This window comes from Hipposideros armiger, unplaced genomic scaffold (genome assembly GCF_001890085.2).
Source record: "Hipposideros armiger isolate ML-2016 unplaced genomic scaffold, ASM189008v1 scaffold_1423, whole genome shotgun sequence".
In the NCBI taxonomy this organism is placed as follows: Eukaryota; Metazoa; Chordata; class Mammalia; order Chiroptera; family Hipposideridae; genus Hipposideros; species Hipposideros armiger.
Genome location: NW_017732773.1, coordinates 182,960 through 202,568, shown reverse-complemented (window position 1 = coordinate 202,568; position 19,609 = coordinate 182,960). Strand labels below are relative to the sequence as shown.

At 35.9% G+C, this 19,609-nt stretch overlaps 1 protein-coding gene across 1 annotated transcript in view; it reads right to left on the bottom strand.

The window, feature by feature from the left end:
* LOC109377498 (retinol-binding protein 1-like) overlaps positions 1-16,682 on the bottom strand; it is a 19,926-nt gene extending 3,244 nt beyond the window's left edge. Inside the window, exon 1 of the mRNA XM_019633870.1 lies at positions 16,623-16,682. Within this exon, the coding sequence (XP_019489415.1) occupies positions 16,623-16,682 (60 nt within the window). The remainder of the gene's footprint in view (positions 1-16,622) is intronic.
* Between the last annotated feature and the right edge of the window lie 2,927 nt (positions 16,683-19,609).

Here is a 19,609-nt window from a genome sequence, read left to right as displayed (position 1 = left end):
GTCTATAACCGGCACACCTATCATCATACCTCCTCCCCCCACAAACAATCAACCAGCTAAACCAGCTTTAGGTGCCAAAAGTGATGAAGATCCCAACCTTCAAGCAGGGGTTAATTGCATATGAGTAATGGAATTCGATGGGGGGGGGGACAGGTGGAAAAAAACCTGTGAATCTTCTGTCCTTCAGTGTTGTGAAATTTTTTATACTTATGCACTTGTTAAAATGTAGACAAGACCAGAGAGAAGATGTGCCTCCCAATGTGATACACTCTTGAAAAGAAGTGTTGTACGCTACTGGAGAATAAAAAACTAATAAAGACAATCTGATGAGGTATTTACTATTTTTCCAGTGTTCTTCTCATTGTTTCCTATTTTCTGCAGTTTTAATTCCCTTTACCTCCCATTACCTAGGTATTCTACTCTCTCTATTTAGGCATACTCTCTCTATTTTTAGGCATAACATGTAGAGGAAACCTTTTAACCAGCTCTGTAACTGACTAAATGATTTGGGAGCGAATTCTGTTCCAGGTTAGTTATAAAAGAGTTTTGGGACCTTCTTTACTCAGGCCATTTATATGCCGCAGTTCTGTCAAGGAATGTCTCCTCTCCAGCCCCCAAGCTAATTTATACTTGTCTTTCACTGCTTATCTCAAATATATTTCCTCAAGGAAGATTGGATCAGAACCCCAATTATGTCATCCCATTATTTTATTTGTCTTTTTAAACATACTGTGATTTTAATTAAATATGTTAGTAATCAGTTGTTTAATATCTTCCTCCCCCATTACAACACAAGTCCCCTGAAGCATTTATTTTAGCACCTATGTTCTTTTTTCTCCATTGCGCCCTATATTATCTAACACAGTATAAAGTCCACAGTGTTCGTTCAACAAATGTTAAAGATATGAACAAACATAGAGTGTGAACACAGAGAATGAGAGAACTTCAAAAAGTAAGTATCTAAACTATTGTACATATGGTCTTTTCCAAGTTTCTATCCAAATGTTTCCTCTCTTTGCAGCCTAGGCATGTATAACCCCCCAGGAAGAATATCTAACCTTTTCCTCATTTCTGTCATGTTAATTTTAAAAGAAAATTAATGCTCATTATTTCTAGTTTCTTTTTTTTATTTGAAATAAAAACACATAGAATAGTCTGAGAAAACATCCAAATGCATGATGGATTTACAAATGCAAGAATAGGAGACTTTTGTGACATGCTGTATGTGGAAACCTGGTGCCAATGAGTATGCACAGAAATTGTTCTTTCAATGGATCCTCTGGTCTGCTTATTATGGGTTATTATCAATAGTAAATAAAAAATCTAGAAGATTTTCTTTTGGGGAAGGAGGAGTTTCTTATAATGAAGATCTCTGTTGTTAATTTTGCGTATGAAATGCCAAAGTTAGCTTTGAGTAATGATTACCCAACAGGTAGTGATAAAAGGAAGTATTAATATGGAGTCAGTTGAAGATTAAAGAAAGAATTCTAGCTATTTTTAACAGAAACAGGAAAAATTATAGGGAATTTGATGCTTACAAAATTCTTGGAAGAGTTGAAGGACTAGGTTTCATGCTGAGCTGAGCTTTTGGGAATACTCCCAGAACACACCACCACATCACAGAAACTGGTCTGTGAAGGAAAACTGTTATCTCCACCATAATCGCAGAGCTGGGGAATCAGGAAGCTGTTTTTCTACCTGCTGACTCCAGAAATATCCTGCCTTAACTGTCGTCAAATGAGGGGAGGTTCATTCACAGCCACATCACATGGGCCAAAGCTCAATAGCAAAAAGGATGTCTTGGGTGCATCCTCTCTCACCACTTAACTGAATTTTGAATTCAGGTCTTACACAGTTACATATAGACATGGCCTAAATCAAGTCTAGGTGTAAGGGATTTTGGGAAATGTTTCATTCTCTATTGTCTCTGCAAAGCAGAGAGAAAGATGGGAGGCAATGGCAGCAGAGGTCAGGTGAGTCAATCTACCACACTCCATCCAATATTCAGAGATGATTGGATATGTTTTAAGAGCACTTGTTAAGAAGGGAGAATTTTGAAAAATAGAGATCTTTTTGTCTGGAAATATTCTAGAGTAGTAGTTCCTAAAACTAAATCATCATTAGAATCCCTTGGGGAGATTTATAATAATTCTCCAGATTTCAAGGGTATCCAAGAGATTTTTATACAGGTGGCCTTGGGGTAAGGCTGGACTTTTGTAGTGAAAAACAAAATCTTAGGTTGAAATCCTATGTATGCTAATGACCTATGATTTATAAAATAAATAGTATATTCCAGTCTGTCAAAATTTTATTAATAAATTTGCATTCTAATGGTTCTTTAATGCTAAATACAAAATAAGAATAGGAGACCAGAAATATTAATAGTTCCTTGACCCTACTGATGATTCCAGAAATTGTATATGACTCATACCAAGGTGCCTCCACATTCAAAATGATGTATTACTTCACACTCAGCAAAGAAGAAACATGACCCAACTATACTACGGATGAAGTACATTAAACCAATGCTAACACGTAAAGTTCCATGGTGCAATGGAGAGTATCCTCAATCATATTACAAATTTCTAGGATTCACAAATTGAACCAGCTCTCTGTTAATTTATATTAAGACATTTCTGAGGGCACAAGAAAGTCTTATCTCAAGAGAGCAGCATATGGTCTACCTGCACCTTCAGATGGAAAATATATTTTCATACTCATTTTATAGAAAAAACAGAATCCTTCAATAAATGTTTTCCATCTAAATTTTAAGTCTTTGCAACACATTATTTTCAAGGTAATTTGTTGGAGCTGCTCTTGACATAGTTTGATCAATAACATCATTAAAAATTATAAATGGGCCATTGAGATTTGTGGTATTTTTTCACCTGATTGGAAAGCATAGTATTATAAGCATATCTTTGAATGCTAGTGATATAAAATTAAAATAAAATAACATTGGGGCTAGTAATTCATATTTTTTTTCATTTCCAAAGCAACTTTTATAAGGTAGAAAAATCAGTTGACACTATTATTATTATTATATTATTTTTGCTGTTGTTTTTAAGCACACAGAAATAACTTTGGAAATATTAGTACCCATCAATTTGCTGAAGGATGAACCTCCATTTGAGTTGCTGAGAAAATGCCAGAATTTAGTAAATTTTATGGTTTTCATATTAATATCTTATCCATTTGGAAATATTTAATATGCTGAAAATAACATTGGTGACATAAATAAATATGAAGGATTCTATAGAGAAGTTATAGTAAGTTAAGGTGTTTCTGGAACTTTAATACACTCACCAAATGTATTTTATCTTTCTGCCACTCTGATACATGCAAGAATGTGCTCATTATTGAAGAAAGTGAAATGGCTCTATGTAAAACATATATAGTAATGTATTCTGTATATTTATGTGTTTTTACAAATAGGGCTTAAAAAGGGATATAAGTATATAAGTTATACATTATAATTTTTCTTATAATTTATAAATTATAAATAAGCAGCAATTTTTGAAAGACTTTTGAATCTTAGGTAGTATATGCTGCTTTCATTCCTAATCTGTAATATTTAAAATGAAATTGAAAGTGGATAGATAACATTATTTGGAAAGCCTTTCCATGTCCTGTGGAAGTCCATGTCATCGTCGGGTTATCTTTAAATTTCCTGCGGCGAGTTTTCATGGATCAATTCCTGGTTACTGTTGCTGCCAGCAATGGGAAACCTCAGGGCACGACCTTGTAACCCTCATATGCTCAGACTGTTTTGGACCATGTTAGATAGATGTACCATGTTAGACAGAAGTCTTTTTCCCTCGTTTCCACAGATAAATCAACTGACAGGAGACATTTCCAAATTTGACACATTTTCTTAAAGTTTTGAAAAGACAAAGTTTACATTACAAAACACCAAAAAGCTTTGTTTGAATGGTATAACATCTTCACTCCTTTCCTCATTTTTTCCTACAAAGTTCTATTTATTTTTAATCCAAAATGCTTTAACCATCTCTTTCATTTCTTTGATACCTGCCAATCCATGACCACAGTATTAATTGATTATTAAAGTACTTCCCAACAAAAGACAGCTCCTTCCTTAAGAGAAAATTCGAATGCATTCTGGCTGTTATCTGGAACACAAAGTTAGTTTAATCATCCTGCTTGGTTAGTGTCATAATCTTATCATTTGTCAGTACAGGGCCAACTTTCATTTACTTGGTTAGTTACATAATTAATTATTTTCATTAATGTATTAAACCTACACAGGTGAACCCTCCACCCAAAACAAAGCCTAGGACTTTGTCAGCAGCCACATGTTTTCCTGCGTTCTTTCCCTGCTTCATCCCACCAAAAACACCCGTCTCCCTGAATCTTGTGTTCATTGTGTGCTTGCTTTATTTAGTTTAAGGTATTTATCTATATGTTTTCCTAAAATATATATTATTGTAGTTTTCTTATCTTTATAAAATGTTTTACACCATTATATTATATCTTAGGAATTAACTTTTACATCTGGAATAGTTTTTTTGGGGGATATGTATGTTGAATTGAAATTTCTGGGTCATAGGTTAACCTTCAATTTTAGAAGATAATGCCTATTTGTTTTCCAAACTCACCAGTTTAAGACCTCACCAGTGGATTCACATCTTCCCCAAAACTTAGTATTGGCAGGCTTTTTAATGTTGACCAATCAGAAGCATATAAACTGATAATTAATTTTGTCTTGGTTTGCATTTTTCTCATCACGAATAAAAAGAACCTCTCTTTATGTGTCGATTGGTTTGTGGTCTCTTCCTCTGTGAAATGCCTATTTATTACCTGCCCATTTCCCCATAGGTTGTTTGTGCTTTTCTTATTGTATATTATTTATCCTGATCATTTTAAAGTGTGGGTGTCATGCATATCTTATGCCTGTTTGTAACCTTCACTTTCTTCAATGTAGCTTTTGATGGCCCAAACATCTTACTTTTAATATTGCCAAATGTATTAATGTTTTCTTTTATGGTCAATGTGTTTTGTGTCTTGTTTAAGGCAACAGTCTACCCAAGGTCCAAAAGATAATCACCTTATTTTCTACCAAGAGTTTTAAAGTTTTAACATTTGAGTCCTTAACTATCTGAACGATTATAAAGTAGTTCTGTTCCCTCTTTCCTGCACTTTCTATTTTCCTCCAACCCCTTGAAATTAGAGAACTGGAAGTAGCATATTGCACCGTAATAAGTGTGGCTTCTATATAGAAGGTGCTATCATCTTGAACATATACTTAAAAACCACTTAAAGCAGTAAATTATGCATATGGTAGTTTTTCCTGCATATAAAATATCAAAGTGTCAGAGATTTAGGCAGTGAGGGCAGAAGAAAATTCCAATTTATTTCAGTTGTTTCACAACTGGTAGCTAATCCTATCAACCCATCCTCTAACTAAGCTAAACTTAGCTAAGCTAGCTCTCCTATCTGAGAGGAGGGCTTTACCAGTTGCCATCTGGGCAGCAAGTTTAGTTTAAAAAAAAATATATATATATATATATATATTTGTAACTAATCCCAAGTCTAGATAAATATTGATTTAAAGAAGAGAGAGAGAAAATAATAATCAAATGCAGCATGAAATCTGTGGGCATATTTACCAAAAACCTACAGGGCACATAATCCTTTTGACAGAGAATAAGAGTATGCCCTTGAGATGTAGTACAGCATAAGGAAGATAGTCAATGGTATTGTAATAGTTATATAAGATGTCAGAGGGGTAGTACATTGAGGGGGTTATCACTTTGTGAGGGGTGTGAAAGTCTATTGTGTTGCTTTGTGCACCTGAAACTAATTTAAAAAATTAAAAAAAAGAGTATACCCTTCAAAAATGATTTATCAAAGCAAACAGAAGGAAAAAAAGCAGAAAAATATCTATTTGGCACAAAAAGTCATAAGAATACAACAGATTGAAATAAAAAGATGCCCCAGATGAAAAAGGACTAAAAAGGCTGAGATTCAAAACTAAGCTTGATGTGATAAAAAAAAATTCAAGGAAATTAAGAACTAAATAGAAGGAATTAGATTAACCAAAAGAAAATAGTAAATAGAATGATATTGTATGAAGAGAATTTCCAGAATGAAAAGTGAAAGTGGAAATGTTAGACATGAAGAAAACAGAAATACCTAATAATTAGCCTAATAGTTACAAAGACATCAAAACAATTGGCATAAGATATGTAATAAACAAAATTATAATTGAGGAAAACTTGCTGTAGCTGAAAATAGACATCAGTATATAGATCACAATGCCACAGAATTTGATGTAATAAATTAAAAGAGAACTAAACTCTCTAATTCTAGTGATATTTTTAAATCAAATATAATTCAAAGAAATAAATATAAAAAATAAGGAAAAAATCCAATAAACATTCAGTCAGAGAAAAGATGCGTTAGATGTTATAAGAAGTATGGCTGAACACAGTCTTTTCCATTGTAGCATTTGGATACCAAATAAATATAGAGCAGTATTACAGAGTTTTTGAAAAAAAATGTGACACAGTTTTTTTTTTCATTATATGTGAATGTAGAAGAGATTTTTCTCTTTGGAAATAAATCAAACAGCACCCTCATGATACTGTTTTCATGTGTTGCTTGTCCACAGAAAGAGAGTACATTTGGCAATGGACTTGAGAACCTAGTTTACTCTACAGTTATATTTATCTTGCAAATTTGTAAATTCTGATTATGTACTTCCATCTTAACATCCTAGTTTACTTGTGTCTGCTCTGAGACAAAATCATCGTTTGCTGTTAAATGCATTTCAAAGTCCTCAGGATCAAGTACAGATTCTGAACAATGACAAACACTTTAAGGCACTGATTTTCATCTCATAGAAAAGATACACACACACATCCCTTCCCTGAGGGGAGGATCAGAAACCATGGTCAAAATTACCGCTGTTCTAACATACAATGTCAAGGGAAAGCATGTATTGTCGTTTCTATCAAAAGGATATAGGTTATAAAGATTGAAGTAATGCCTCAATTTGGGATTTCTTGGGGATACCGCAGGAGAGGATCATCTGCTGTTTCTTTGAATATCTTCCTTTCTAAACTTTAACAGGTCAGAACTGAATTAAATTTTATAATTTTTTTCAGAAAGGATTGAATCATTATTACATGTAGTCTTTCAATTTAGAGATCATACGATTTTAGTTCCATTTACTCAAAAGTATGATACTTCTTTCAGTAACATGTTTATTTTCTACATATAATTCTGTGTTCCTAATCCTTTTACTCTCTTCTGATAGCCTTGGGTTGCAAAAATAATTAAAATAAAAACAAAATAAAGCAAAACTTCACAACCCGGGAGTTAGCATTCTTAATCTTAAATCTGTGCAAATCCAGTGCTTAAACAAATTAATATAATAATCTTTGATTGCCCTATATTAAAATCCTATTATGAGGAGATTTTCCTGTTTTGACTTTGAAAGATTACTAGTCAGGTTCAAAACAGGGTTTCTTCTATGGACTATCCGTATGTTTTTCAATAGATAATTTATCTTATCACTTTAGCATTTGAATCATAATTTGTAAATGATGGTTATTACTCTGGATCATCTATTAGGTTCCTTCCTTTCTAATGTCCCAGGGTTATTTTATATTTCTATATTATGTTGGTCTGTTGTCAGATTTCACTTCATGGAAACACTGCCAGAGAAGTTATTGCTTTGTAAGGGCTTCATACCTCACACCTCATGAAGTAATTACCCAGATGTATTCAGTATTCTAATTCAGGGCAAACAAAATTCTATTGAAGTAAAACTTTGAGACTAGAAAACATTTTAAATTTTTTCTGAGGATAGAATTGGGAAATGGAGAAGGAACTAAATAGCTATGTTTGAGTTTCTTGAAAATATCAAGCTAGATTAAACCTGGAAATCTCATAAATTTTACTTCACTGTGAGTTTTATGAAAAAAAAATCTGATTATTTAGTTAATAAGGAACAGCATACTAATTATTTGCAAAATGCAAAAACATTCATTTTAAGTTTTTATAGTGATATATGCTCAATTCACTCTTTTCTTTCAAGTATTTCAAGTACTAGGGCTAACAAAATAGCCCTAGTAAACATTAAAGAAAATGCTCAGCAGAGACTTCTTTTATTGTTACATTAATTTTGAAATAAGAAGTACATTGTGGAAACCACACTTATAGATTCATCTTTCAAAAAATACATCCATTTTCTCATTTCTTGTATTTTGTAGCTTTCATTATATCCATTTTGGCAACCATAACATAACAATGTTATTTAAATAAAATCATTTCAATATAATGTTATAACAAATTAAGCTATTCTCTATTGTTAGAAAAGAGCCACGTATAAAAGACTAGTTGTTCAATGGTCCAATGTAATAATTAATGTAAATTACTCCTTAGCCACATTTTTATAGTCAAGAGATGAAGTGAAAGGAGGCATAGTTAATAAGATAAAAGTGGCTATAAAAATGAAATACTAAAAAAATTTTTCAATTAATCCAAAAGAAAGAAGGAACAGAGAAAAAAGGGAACAAAGAACAGATGAAATTGGACAAATAGAAAACAAAGAGCAAAATGGTAGAATTAAATATGTATGTACACACACACAAACACACACACACACACACACACACACACACACACACACACGGTGCCAAAAAATATATGCACATTTTAAGAAAGGAAAACTGTATTAAAACTGTAATATACACTGACAATAAAAGATGAATACAAGTCACATTTAACTTCTGCAATTACAAGAGGTGCTCAAAGTGGTTACTGTCAGCGTCCAGACACTTCTGATTAAGGCGAACTACTGCTTGAGCAACATTGACCAAAGTGTTCACTTGTACACATTTTTTTGGCACCCTCAGTAAATAAATATATATACATATATAGCTATATATCTATGTCTATATATCCCAATTATATGCTGTCTATAAGAAATTGTATTTAAATATAAAGTCACATATGTTAAAAATAAAGTGATAGAAAAAATATCATGCAAATGCTAACATAAGAAAGCTGAAATATTATATTATGAGACAACATAGACCATGACAAGGAATCTTACTAGGGATATTTTAGAGGGACATTTTATAATGATAAAAGGGTCAATTACTCAATTACTGCTTCTTGTAAAAGGACATGAAAGAAATCCATCTTGATTAGTTTGTTGTATACTTGGATGTCTACACTTGTCAAAAACTATCAAATTGTACACTTTAAATGGCTATATTTATGGTATATGCATTGTATCTTAATAAAGTTAAACAATAAAAAGAAAAATAGTGACACTTGCTAACTGAACCATAAGTGGGCTTGACTATTATTATAGCACAGTGATTCAGACAGAAGATATGTTCTTTGGCCAGATGGTGAGGAGCTAAATCCTGTGTCTATACCTTACAATATATATTCACAAAATGCACTAAATTAGTTAACTTCTCTGTGCTTCAGTTTTTGTTTTTTTTTAAATGGGCATTGCCATAGTTAAAGGTCATTGTAAGAATTGCATGGGTGGATACAAATAAAGTGTTTATAATAGGGTTACAGCAAGTACTCAATAGATGTTAGCTATTATCCTATTCTGTACCATCTTCTAATCCTGATTAACAGTGGATGCTTCCTATAACTATAGCATTTTAATGCAGTGAAAGAAAAAATAATTACAAAGAAGAAAAATGGCTCTTTATTGGAAATCAGTTTTTAACCTAGGCATTAGCCAGAATCAATTTGCATGTGTAGATTCTTAGCTTGAGCAATGACAAACCTCTTCTTGTAATTTGATTTGCATAGTAGGCACACACCCTGTGGGGAAAGATGGCAGCCAAACACAACTTAGAATTGTTGCCAATAATTCTTGTTACTAGGTTTGGAAACTCTTGGGAGGAACTTATAGGTTCTGTCCTGTCACACTCTACACATAGGATGTGCCTAATATGCATATTTGAATAAATTAATGAATAGGAGGATCTGGGGCTGATTCTGAGTATGTGACACCAGAGGCCCTGCTTTATAACTTTACAGAGAAAAAAACAAGAATAGAACAAAATATGATATTGGTTCCAAGAGAGCTTGTTTCTTTAAGAAACTTCACTGAATAGCTCTAATATTTTCCACTATAGGATTTGGAAGCAGCTCTGCTGTTCTAATTGCTGCCCTATTGAGTGACGGCCCCTACTTTTTTTTTGCACCCTATCAATAAAATGTTTGTCCAACTTATATATGTGTTTTTATTTATCATACTTTATACACAAAATCACCATATTAACAGTATGCATATTATAACATGTAAATATAAAATGTAAATTGAAGAAAATGAGATGAAGATAAAATAAATAATATTTTTATATATTGTCTTGCTCATTGCAGATAGCTCCATATTACTGTTAGCTACTATTTTGAGGCCAAATAGAAGTACATACTTTGGGTTGAGAGTTATCTTCCATAATAAAAGATGTAAATTCACATTTCAAGTGATTTCCTTGTCATTGTGAACTTCCTTAGCCAATATTTTTCTTTTAAAATTATTTATATATTCCCAATTTACACCTTAGAATGAAGATATTTTCCAATCTTTTTATCTCATTTTATAATGCTGAATTTAAATAAAAACAGATAACATTATTTATTTTAACTTAATTGGGTTCACAAACAATAGAGTAAATCATAGTAAGCTGAAATGGGATGAAAAATGAGACTGCCACTGTTTATCATGCACTCATTCCTCAGGATACTTCATTGTAAGAAACTGACGTATTCCTGAGTAAATAACCAATGTCAATCCATACGTAAATCTTAGTAAAGATTAACCTATATCTCATTTATATAAAATTAAATATGAATGGGAGTATTGATATTTTCTTCAGGCACCTCAATAGATCATCTTGCAGACTCACTGGGATTCATGTACTAACCTTGAGCAAACAATCAGAAAGGAAGGTCCACAAGCTACATAAGGAGATGAGAGCATCAAGGATAGTGAGCATGAATTTGCAGTCCAGGCCTACAGATAATAATGTATATCTTTGTTTTTCTGTAAGTGAGCTTGATTACTAACTCAACTTTCCATTTTTATCCACCAAGCAAAAAAAATTTATGTGGTCGCTTTTTCTGGAAACAGTAAAAATTGTGGTTATGGAGACATTTTCGGTTTTTATTAAGTCAATCCAGGGATTCCCACTTCCTCCTTTCCCATGAGCTTTCATCTACAATCTGAAGACAGGGGATGCCATGAAAGAGCCAGGGGCCAGGGGCCAGGGGCCCGGAAGGAACTGGTCATTATGGTGATATCACAATATCTAGTCCTCGGTCACCTTCTTTGGACATTTGCACTTATCCCCAGTACATCTGATGCTGGTATTTCCTGCCCCACATGAGAGAAACGGCAGTCTCAAGAAAGATGATAAGACATTTGGCTGGAGCAACTTATTGAGTTGTAATTCCATTCAGTGCATTGAGGAAACTAAGGGAAAAGCTGGTTAAGAAGCGGCAAATCAGCATTTATCCTTCAGAAATGGTAAGTTTAAAATACACATTTAGGAGCCACCAGAAACATGTAATGGATTTTTAAGCACAGGACTGAATTAAATCACCTAACTTTTAGGCTCCAAGGACTTGTGAATGTGAACAACACAGATTAGTGATTCATTAATAAATCAGGAGGAAGAGTAGACGTTCCAGACAAGGAAGCTGAGAAGCAGTGTCCAGCGAGTTAGGTGGAAACAAGGACAGTATCATGTCTCAGAAGCCAAGGGAAGAAGCACTCCAAGAATGATTGACTGATTCACTGTCAATTGCGGACAAGAAACCGGGGGAGATAAAGAGAGTTTATGTTAAGACTGGGTAACATGTAGGTCATTGTTGCCTTTGATAGGAGTGATTTCCACAGACTGAATGACAGTGGGTTCAAGAGAAAGTAAGAGAGAAACTGGATGCGGTGAATACAGAAAAGTCTTCTGAAATGTTTGTCATAAAGAAGAACCCATATTTTGGGGAAGTGGTTGGAAATTTAGGTGGAGTCATGGGAACTGTTTCTTTTTTGTTGTTTTGTTTTTTAAGATGGATGATATTACAGCATGTTGGTGTGCTAATGAGAATTGTGCAGTAGAGAGGGAATGATTGTAGGAACAAAACAGTTAGGTGAACAAGAGAACACAGGATCCAGGGCATAATTCATGATACACACAGGAAGTATAGTAATAAATCATGAACTGTAAGCCAAGTATTGACAGAAGTAAGGGAGTGAAAGGAATAAGGCACAGGGTAGAAATGGGAGCGTGAACTGATTGGAGATTCCTGGCGTTTCGAAGGATTGTTGGGTCAGCAGTATTAGAAGTAATGAACAGAAAAGAAAACAAATGGTTGTTAGAGAATAAGAATTTAGAAGTAGTACAGTTATTTGGTGAAGTTAATATTTGGGATATGACCAGATGAAGGGTTGGTGAGTAAAGGTAGAGAACAATGTAATTGGCAGAGACACCAAGGAACTGCAAGGCCTGGAGGTTGAAAAGATCTTCCATGTGGATAATGAGGCTATAAAAATGATGAGGAGTTTAAGAGAGAGACAGTGAGCCAGGTGATTTGGTCTTCATGAAATGAAGAGGAGTGATGAGAAGTTCTTAAGCTAAAAAGCAGGGATAGCAGAGAAGATAGTCTTCTAAGGAGGCTACGCACATGCAGAGGGAAAAGGGGGAAATGAACAATGATCGGAAAGAATTGGAGGGAAGAAGGGGGAAAGTTACTCTACCTTTAGGTCGAAGGTCCAGGAGGTACAGGAGGAAAATGTTCCCTATTGTTCAGGGAAAGCCAGAATTCTGTTAAAGCAAGGAGGTAAAGGAAAATTTTAGATAACAGGATGATGTTTATGAGGGTTTTGGTGATGCTGGACTGTGAATTCCTGCCACCTGACACAGTGAAGTTTGAGGGGATTGCAAGAGGGGCTATGTTCTAGCCATAATGGATGAGAATATGAGTTATGAAAGATGACCAGGAAGGCTTGGACATCATGAACAGTAAGGCTATTACTAATCATTATCAGCTGGGAGAAGTCAATGTTTAGTCCTCAGTAGAGTCTTCATGGAGATGGTACCATTGACTATTGGTAGTAAGAAAAGAGAAAGTGGAGGGGAGCAGTGGTGGTGTGAGCAGAGGCACTGAGCACTCTAGAGGTCTGCCTTAGAGCCTGCTGTGGGCAAGGTCAAAGCTCAAGGACATTGCAAATCAAAATACAATAAGATAATACATTGGGTACTGTTTAACCAATGTGTTTTCATCCTGGAAATTCTCTTTTGTCCCATGACTTTTCAAACTAGACTTCAAGGCACCTATTGCCACCACTGAAAAGAAGGCTGAGACAAAAAAAAAAAAAAAAGTTTCAGAAACTAATGCTTTTGAACTGAAAAAGCCTGACCTTTTCAACTACTTGAGGGTATCAGGGAAAATTACGGAAAAAGGTATAGTTTCAGTGTATAAGTACTTGAGAAGGAAGCAGGGTCTGAGTAAGATAGCCCCGTGGAGGGGTTGCGTTAGTGCTAGTAGGGGCATTTCTTTCATTGAGAGAGAAGGCAGGCAGAAGGTACGCGTCCCTGAAGCAGAGAAGCTAGTGTGGATTTGGTGAGAGAAGATGAGGAGATACCTGCCCAATTTTCTTCATAAAATATGACACATTCATCAGCTAAAAACAAACCTTAAATGAATTGAGATTTTCTAGAATTGACAGAGATTATTACTTTGTGGAACTCCTATTTGAATTGTGGACAAAAACGGGGTTCTACAGAAAGTAACCGCAAAGGGAGATCTGATAATAAATTTCTACCTGGGCAGGTCATGGTGGGTAGTCACCCAAGCATAAAACTTCTTTAGTAAAAGGCTTACCTTTGCCTCAGGCAAACCCTATCCATTATTTCTGTGTGTCTAGGTTAACACACATTTGCAATACCTCTTTTCAGACGCTTCCTCCTTACATAATCTTCACTATCCTGTAATCCATCCCCACCTTGCTGTCTCCCACCTTCATGTACTCTTCCTTGGGATCCCTCCTTAATTTCAAATGCATAAAATAAACTGCCAACTGTTATTCTTCAAAGCGTTTGCAATCTTGCTCCCCAGCATATGTCATTAGTTTGGCTCAAATAAACCTTTATAAATCATTCTCTACAGGTTTGGACATTTCCTACATCAATAGAAACTAAAGCTTGAATTTAGAAAAATAAAGTTACATATTTTTATACAACTCAGTCTTTTGGGCTAATAGTAGTACCCACTACATGTCTATAACAAATACATGCCCTACAGAACCAAATTATCTTGAGGTGATAGATGGGAGGGAATGATGGTTGCAGGGATGAGGCAGACTCCAAAGTCAATACTAATTTCAGATAAACCACTGCGTGTGAGCAAAATACTGAATGCTTTACATTTTCCAGGTAGATCCATGGGAATCCATAAAAGGAAAGACACAAGAGTCAACAGAGCCTTATAAATTGCTGCTTTTTAGAGATATTCAATTCTCTAAATCCTTGGAGAGCACCTAGGAAGGCGTGGAAACTATATTTAGAGCCCATTCCTTAGGTTCTGAATTTCTTATAAAAGCTAGCTATGAAAGCACAGCAAGACAGAGAGCCCCGGTTACTTTGCAGAGCTGCCATCAAGCAGTGGTCTGGGGTTTGCGCTGGGAGACAGACGTGCTTTGAGAGAGGAGTTTGCACTTGCGGTAAAGCCAGAGAGAACCACTTAGGCTCAGGAAGAGAATTGTTTCAGACAGCTGCTAAGCATTTTGTCTGGAGTAAGCATTTTTCTTTCTTTGCTTTTATGAAAACTGCATTTTGAGACTCTTGAAAAAAAAGCATGGCTAAAAACAACAGACCACGCAGGCTTAGGAGGACTTCACAAATCAGAGAGGAGCCAACTGACCCTATGTAGCCTAAGCTCAGCCAGTATTTTCATTTTTTTTTAAAGATTTTTATTGGGGAATTGGGGGATGGGAACAGCGCTGGGGAATTGGAGGAAGGGGAACAGATAAGTTGCTGTCCTTTTGTTCTTAAGTCTAGTTGTGGAGGACCTTGCTTCACTGGCCCAAGTTGGCACCATCATTGTGCTCTGTCTTGGCTTCTGGACAGCCTCACACCCCGCTCACGCTGGCTACTGGCTATACACGGTAGCCCATGGCAACCCACTGCAGCAGGGGCTGCAGCCTACGCCATCGCTGGTGACTCACAACAGTCCAGCTCGAGGTTGAACTGTTGTTCAGCATCTTAGCTGTGGAGGGCAGTGTCACTGGCCCTCATATGTGGGATCCGAACCGGGGCCCTCTGGCGTCCCAAGCCAGCTCTTAACCAACGCGCCACTTGGCCGGCCCTCAGCCAGTATTTTCTTGGACTGGACAATTGATGGCAAAAAACTAGGCAGTCATTACGTGGAGAGAGTGGATATGACTAGAACTTTGGGATGGGAAACCAGCTCGATTGTCTGGAAACTGAATGCTGTAAAGCCTGGTTTGCAGAGTGGGAGAGAGAATACTCCAAAATGCACTTGTTGTCCTGGCATAATTACTAATAGTGTCACTTTCAAAACTGTCAGAAGCTTAGACGAAGAGTACAAAGCACCCTATCTATAAGCAAAACCAGTCTTCATCCCTTATGCAAGAGGTTTCATCAGGGCTTATTCTTGACAAACAGCTCCAGCCTGCGTCATGGCCAAGGTCCCCAGACGAGGGTAAGGGAGGATGGCAGAGGCCTTATGCCAACACTTGAAGGAGGGAAATCCCCTATAAAATGAGTGGCAATTCTTGTCAAGGGAGTTGCATATGGAACCCACTGTTTAGGCTTATCTCTGGGGAGGGTGAGAAAATGTCACTCAGAGAACCACAGTCTTCGTTGTATAATGAGGAAACTACTACTCTTGTGAAATAGATTGTGTATAGAAAACTGGTTCTCGCCCTTCTGGAGATTACAGACAGGGTCAAACACACCTCAATGAGAGGTCAGTTTTCTTTCTCAGAACACAAAGCGTTACTAGAACAAAATAATCTTTTGAAATATAAACCATGGATCCTTTCTTTGTGTTCTTTGTCCTTTCTCTAAATCAAATCAGTAATTTGCCTGTTAGTCAACTAAGTCACCGGGAGAGGGGGTTTGCTCAGACAGAAAAGCAGGAAGTCAGGGGGAGGGTGGAAAGCTGGGGCGCAGCTGTGGATATTTAGTTATAGAAGTCAAATAATTTGGTTTAGGGTCCCTCCTGAAGCCCTGTGTCCTCCCCCAGCTTCTCAGCCCCAGGCTGAGCCCTGAGGACAGAAATCCTGCCTATGTTTGGAAAGATCTGAGAGATGACGGGTTTGCGCCTCCATTGCCAGGTGGGGTGAGAGGAGGCAGTGAGCTTTGTTGGCTTCCCTTCTTACTCAGCAGCATAGTAGGGCATTAGAAGACAGAGGGCCATTTACATGATCTAAGTACATGTGTCTGACACAGGATTTTCCTGAGCTAAATGTGCTCAAAGAGGTGTGGAAATTTCAAAGTGTGAAGTGAAACCAGAACGGAGGCTGCATGTGGCAGTAACCTGAGTGGAAACTTGAAAGGAATGTGACTGTTCAGCAAAGATGCCGGCATGCATACATGATGAACATCAAAGAGGGATGCACCTGTCCCATACCTGGCTCCCTCTGGAGCCGCCATCATCACCTGGAATGTGGCCCAACAGCAAGGATGAAGGTGGAGATAATAATAATAATAATAGCAAACAAATAGGGCTTTCTACAGAGCAAACACTATTCTATGTAATTTAATTCTCACAACAGCCGTATCATGTAGGTACCACACAAAAAAAACCATTTTACAGATGAGGAAACAGGCACACAGAGGTTTAAAACTCTGAACTCACTTAGATTAAGTAGAATTGACTGATATGTTTTATGATACCCTCTAGACTAGCGTGCTCAAAGAAAAAAAATTAAGTATACATATATATTTATGTGTATAAATTTATTACACACCTGAGTTACCACACAAAGATTTAAACCCACTGAAAAGATGTCTAATGGGAACTTTTAATTATGAGTTTGTTATATATGCCAGGTTAAATAGAGAAAGCAACAGCACATTTGGCACAAAAACAGGAAAAGTCAGAGTAACTCAAACAATCCAGAAGAATAGGAAAAAAACCAAAATCTGTCCTTTCCCCTTCAGCATAAACCAAATCTTTCAGCTGATCCTTATTCTCTCACCTATCAGCTACCTCCTGACTTCATTTTCCTCTCTTCACGGGCCTTGCCCTAGAGTAAATAATTTCAATGTTCCTTTTATTAACACCTTAAATTCTTTCACAACATCCAGGTTTAGACCAAGTATCTTAACCTCTTCTGTTTGTCCTGCCTTTAACACTAGTGGATCACAAGAGTTGGAGTAAAAATGGAGGCCTACATTCTGTTAAATATATGTTCTATTCCCCTAACTTAAGAACTATGCCTTCACAATCTAAAGACGTGTAACACTGATTTCATGAGGCTGAAAATTAGCAAAATATTGAAGACAAAAGGATTTAGTTATTATTGCACATGTCCGATTGCACTGTTAATGAACTATCAATGTATGGATGAATTACAATAATCAGCATAATTTATTATTATACAACTATTCCACAAAATGTATTTTCTTGCCTTCATTGAAGCAAAATAATTATGCAGTAAAAAAATCAATATTTTTCACCTATTTTGTGTCCTATTGGCAGCAATTATTCTAAAAGATTAAAAGACAACATGTAATTATATTCATTGTGTACAAAGCTTAAACATAGCTTCATTAAAAAGTAAATGAAAATTAATGTAAAAATTCAAAAATTAAAATTATTTTCTACATTTTTCAAAGCATATTTCTTCTGAAACATCCACATTATCTACTAAATTTGTAAATCAAATACAAATTTAAAAATAATGAGTATTAAACATTAAAATGTAAAAAATTTTTCATTTACATTAATCTTACATGTCAATAAAATTAAAACTACTCAGAATTCCAGCATTCAGTTTTTCATCTAGTTTGAACTGGTATCACAATTCATGGCACATATAAAAGTAATATAAATTGCTTAAAATTATAAAATGTGTCTCGACCACCATGTGAAACTGTTGTAATTGCTGTTATAATTTATGGTTAAAGTGGAACCACAAATTGTAACATGAAAAGAAGCAAGAAACAGTATGTTTGGTGTTATGGGAAATGATGTTTCATAATAAAAATCTACTGCATTCTAACTGCCTGTGAGAAAGAATTTGACAAGTTAATTTGTCTTTTATCTTATCTAAATGATTCTCCTGCTCAAACATTTCTTGCACTGGAAGTATTGTTTGACAATGGCAAGGAAACAGCCATTAACACGTATGGCAGTTAAGCATTGTTGCCTTTCATTTCAAAAATATAGGCTATAGGGAATGACATATATATGGAGAAATGATTCCCTGGGGCCTGTAGGATATTAGCCATGAGAGCGATATTTAGGGTTACAAGTCATGCAACTCCATCTAGGAGCATCAGATTCCTAGAAACAGAAAATAGCAAAGGAACACTTCTTGTCCCTAATGTGGAAACGTTCACCCATCCATAGATGTAGAAAGAATATTAGTCATCACTTAGCTTCCAGCATTATCATCATGGTTATGTGTTCTTTAATAGATGTGAGCAGTATTACACAATATTTTTAAAATTCAGGACTATAAGGTGTTTGGTTGTTTTTGTTGCTTTTCTGCTTTGATAAATGTAGGTATCAAGTTCTTCTCCTTCAGTTGAATTCTACTGTGTTCAGATGGGGTTGACCCTCTCTGATCCTTGCCACAGTAAGACGAACAAGGGTCAGTCAGTCACTCAATCCAAGTGACTCCTTTCTACAGCTAAAAGGTTTAGTATAGGAGCATGTCTCAAGTCAGAGTGCCCAAAGTATCCAAAAAATTATTTGCTGGAAGTGTTGGAGTGCAACGTTCTCCCACGTAGGATGTTTAAGCTGGGACTTAGAAATCTGGGGTTGACTGTGGCTGTCTTGTCAATCACACATCTAGTCCTAGTGTGAAACATCAAGCCAGGCACAGACAAGTAGAAACAAGGGTGATATAGCTTGAGCTCCTGGACACAGCCATGAATAAACCAAACACACACAGAGGGCTAAGGAATGCAGCCAGAGCCCAACAGAATTACTGAAGGTCCTGGACCCCTTTTTCAGAGGTTATACCTCTGGACTTACAGTTACACGAACCAATTAAGTTATTTTTCCTTGAGATTGAGCATCTGCATCTTCCAATCAAAGAGCACTGATGAGTACTGTAACTTGATTAAGATGACTAAATATGGACTCATATACTAGTATCTAGACATGGCAAGCAGGGGATGGAGGAAGGCAGTGCAGGAGTGTGTGCTCTGTCCTTAGTGGTCATATGAGTGATACAAATGGCACCATTTTTTGTTTTGTTTTAAGATTTTTATTGGCGAATTGGGGGATGGGAACAGCGCTGGGGAATTGGGGGAAGAGGAACAGACAAGTTGCTGTCCTATTGTTCTTCAGTCTGTTGTGGAGGACCTTGCTTCACTGGCCCAAGTTGGCACCATCATTGTGCTCT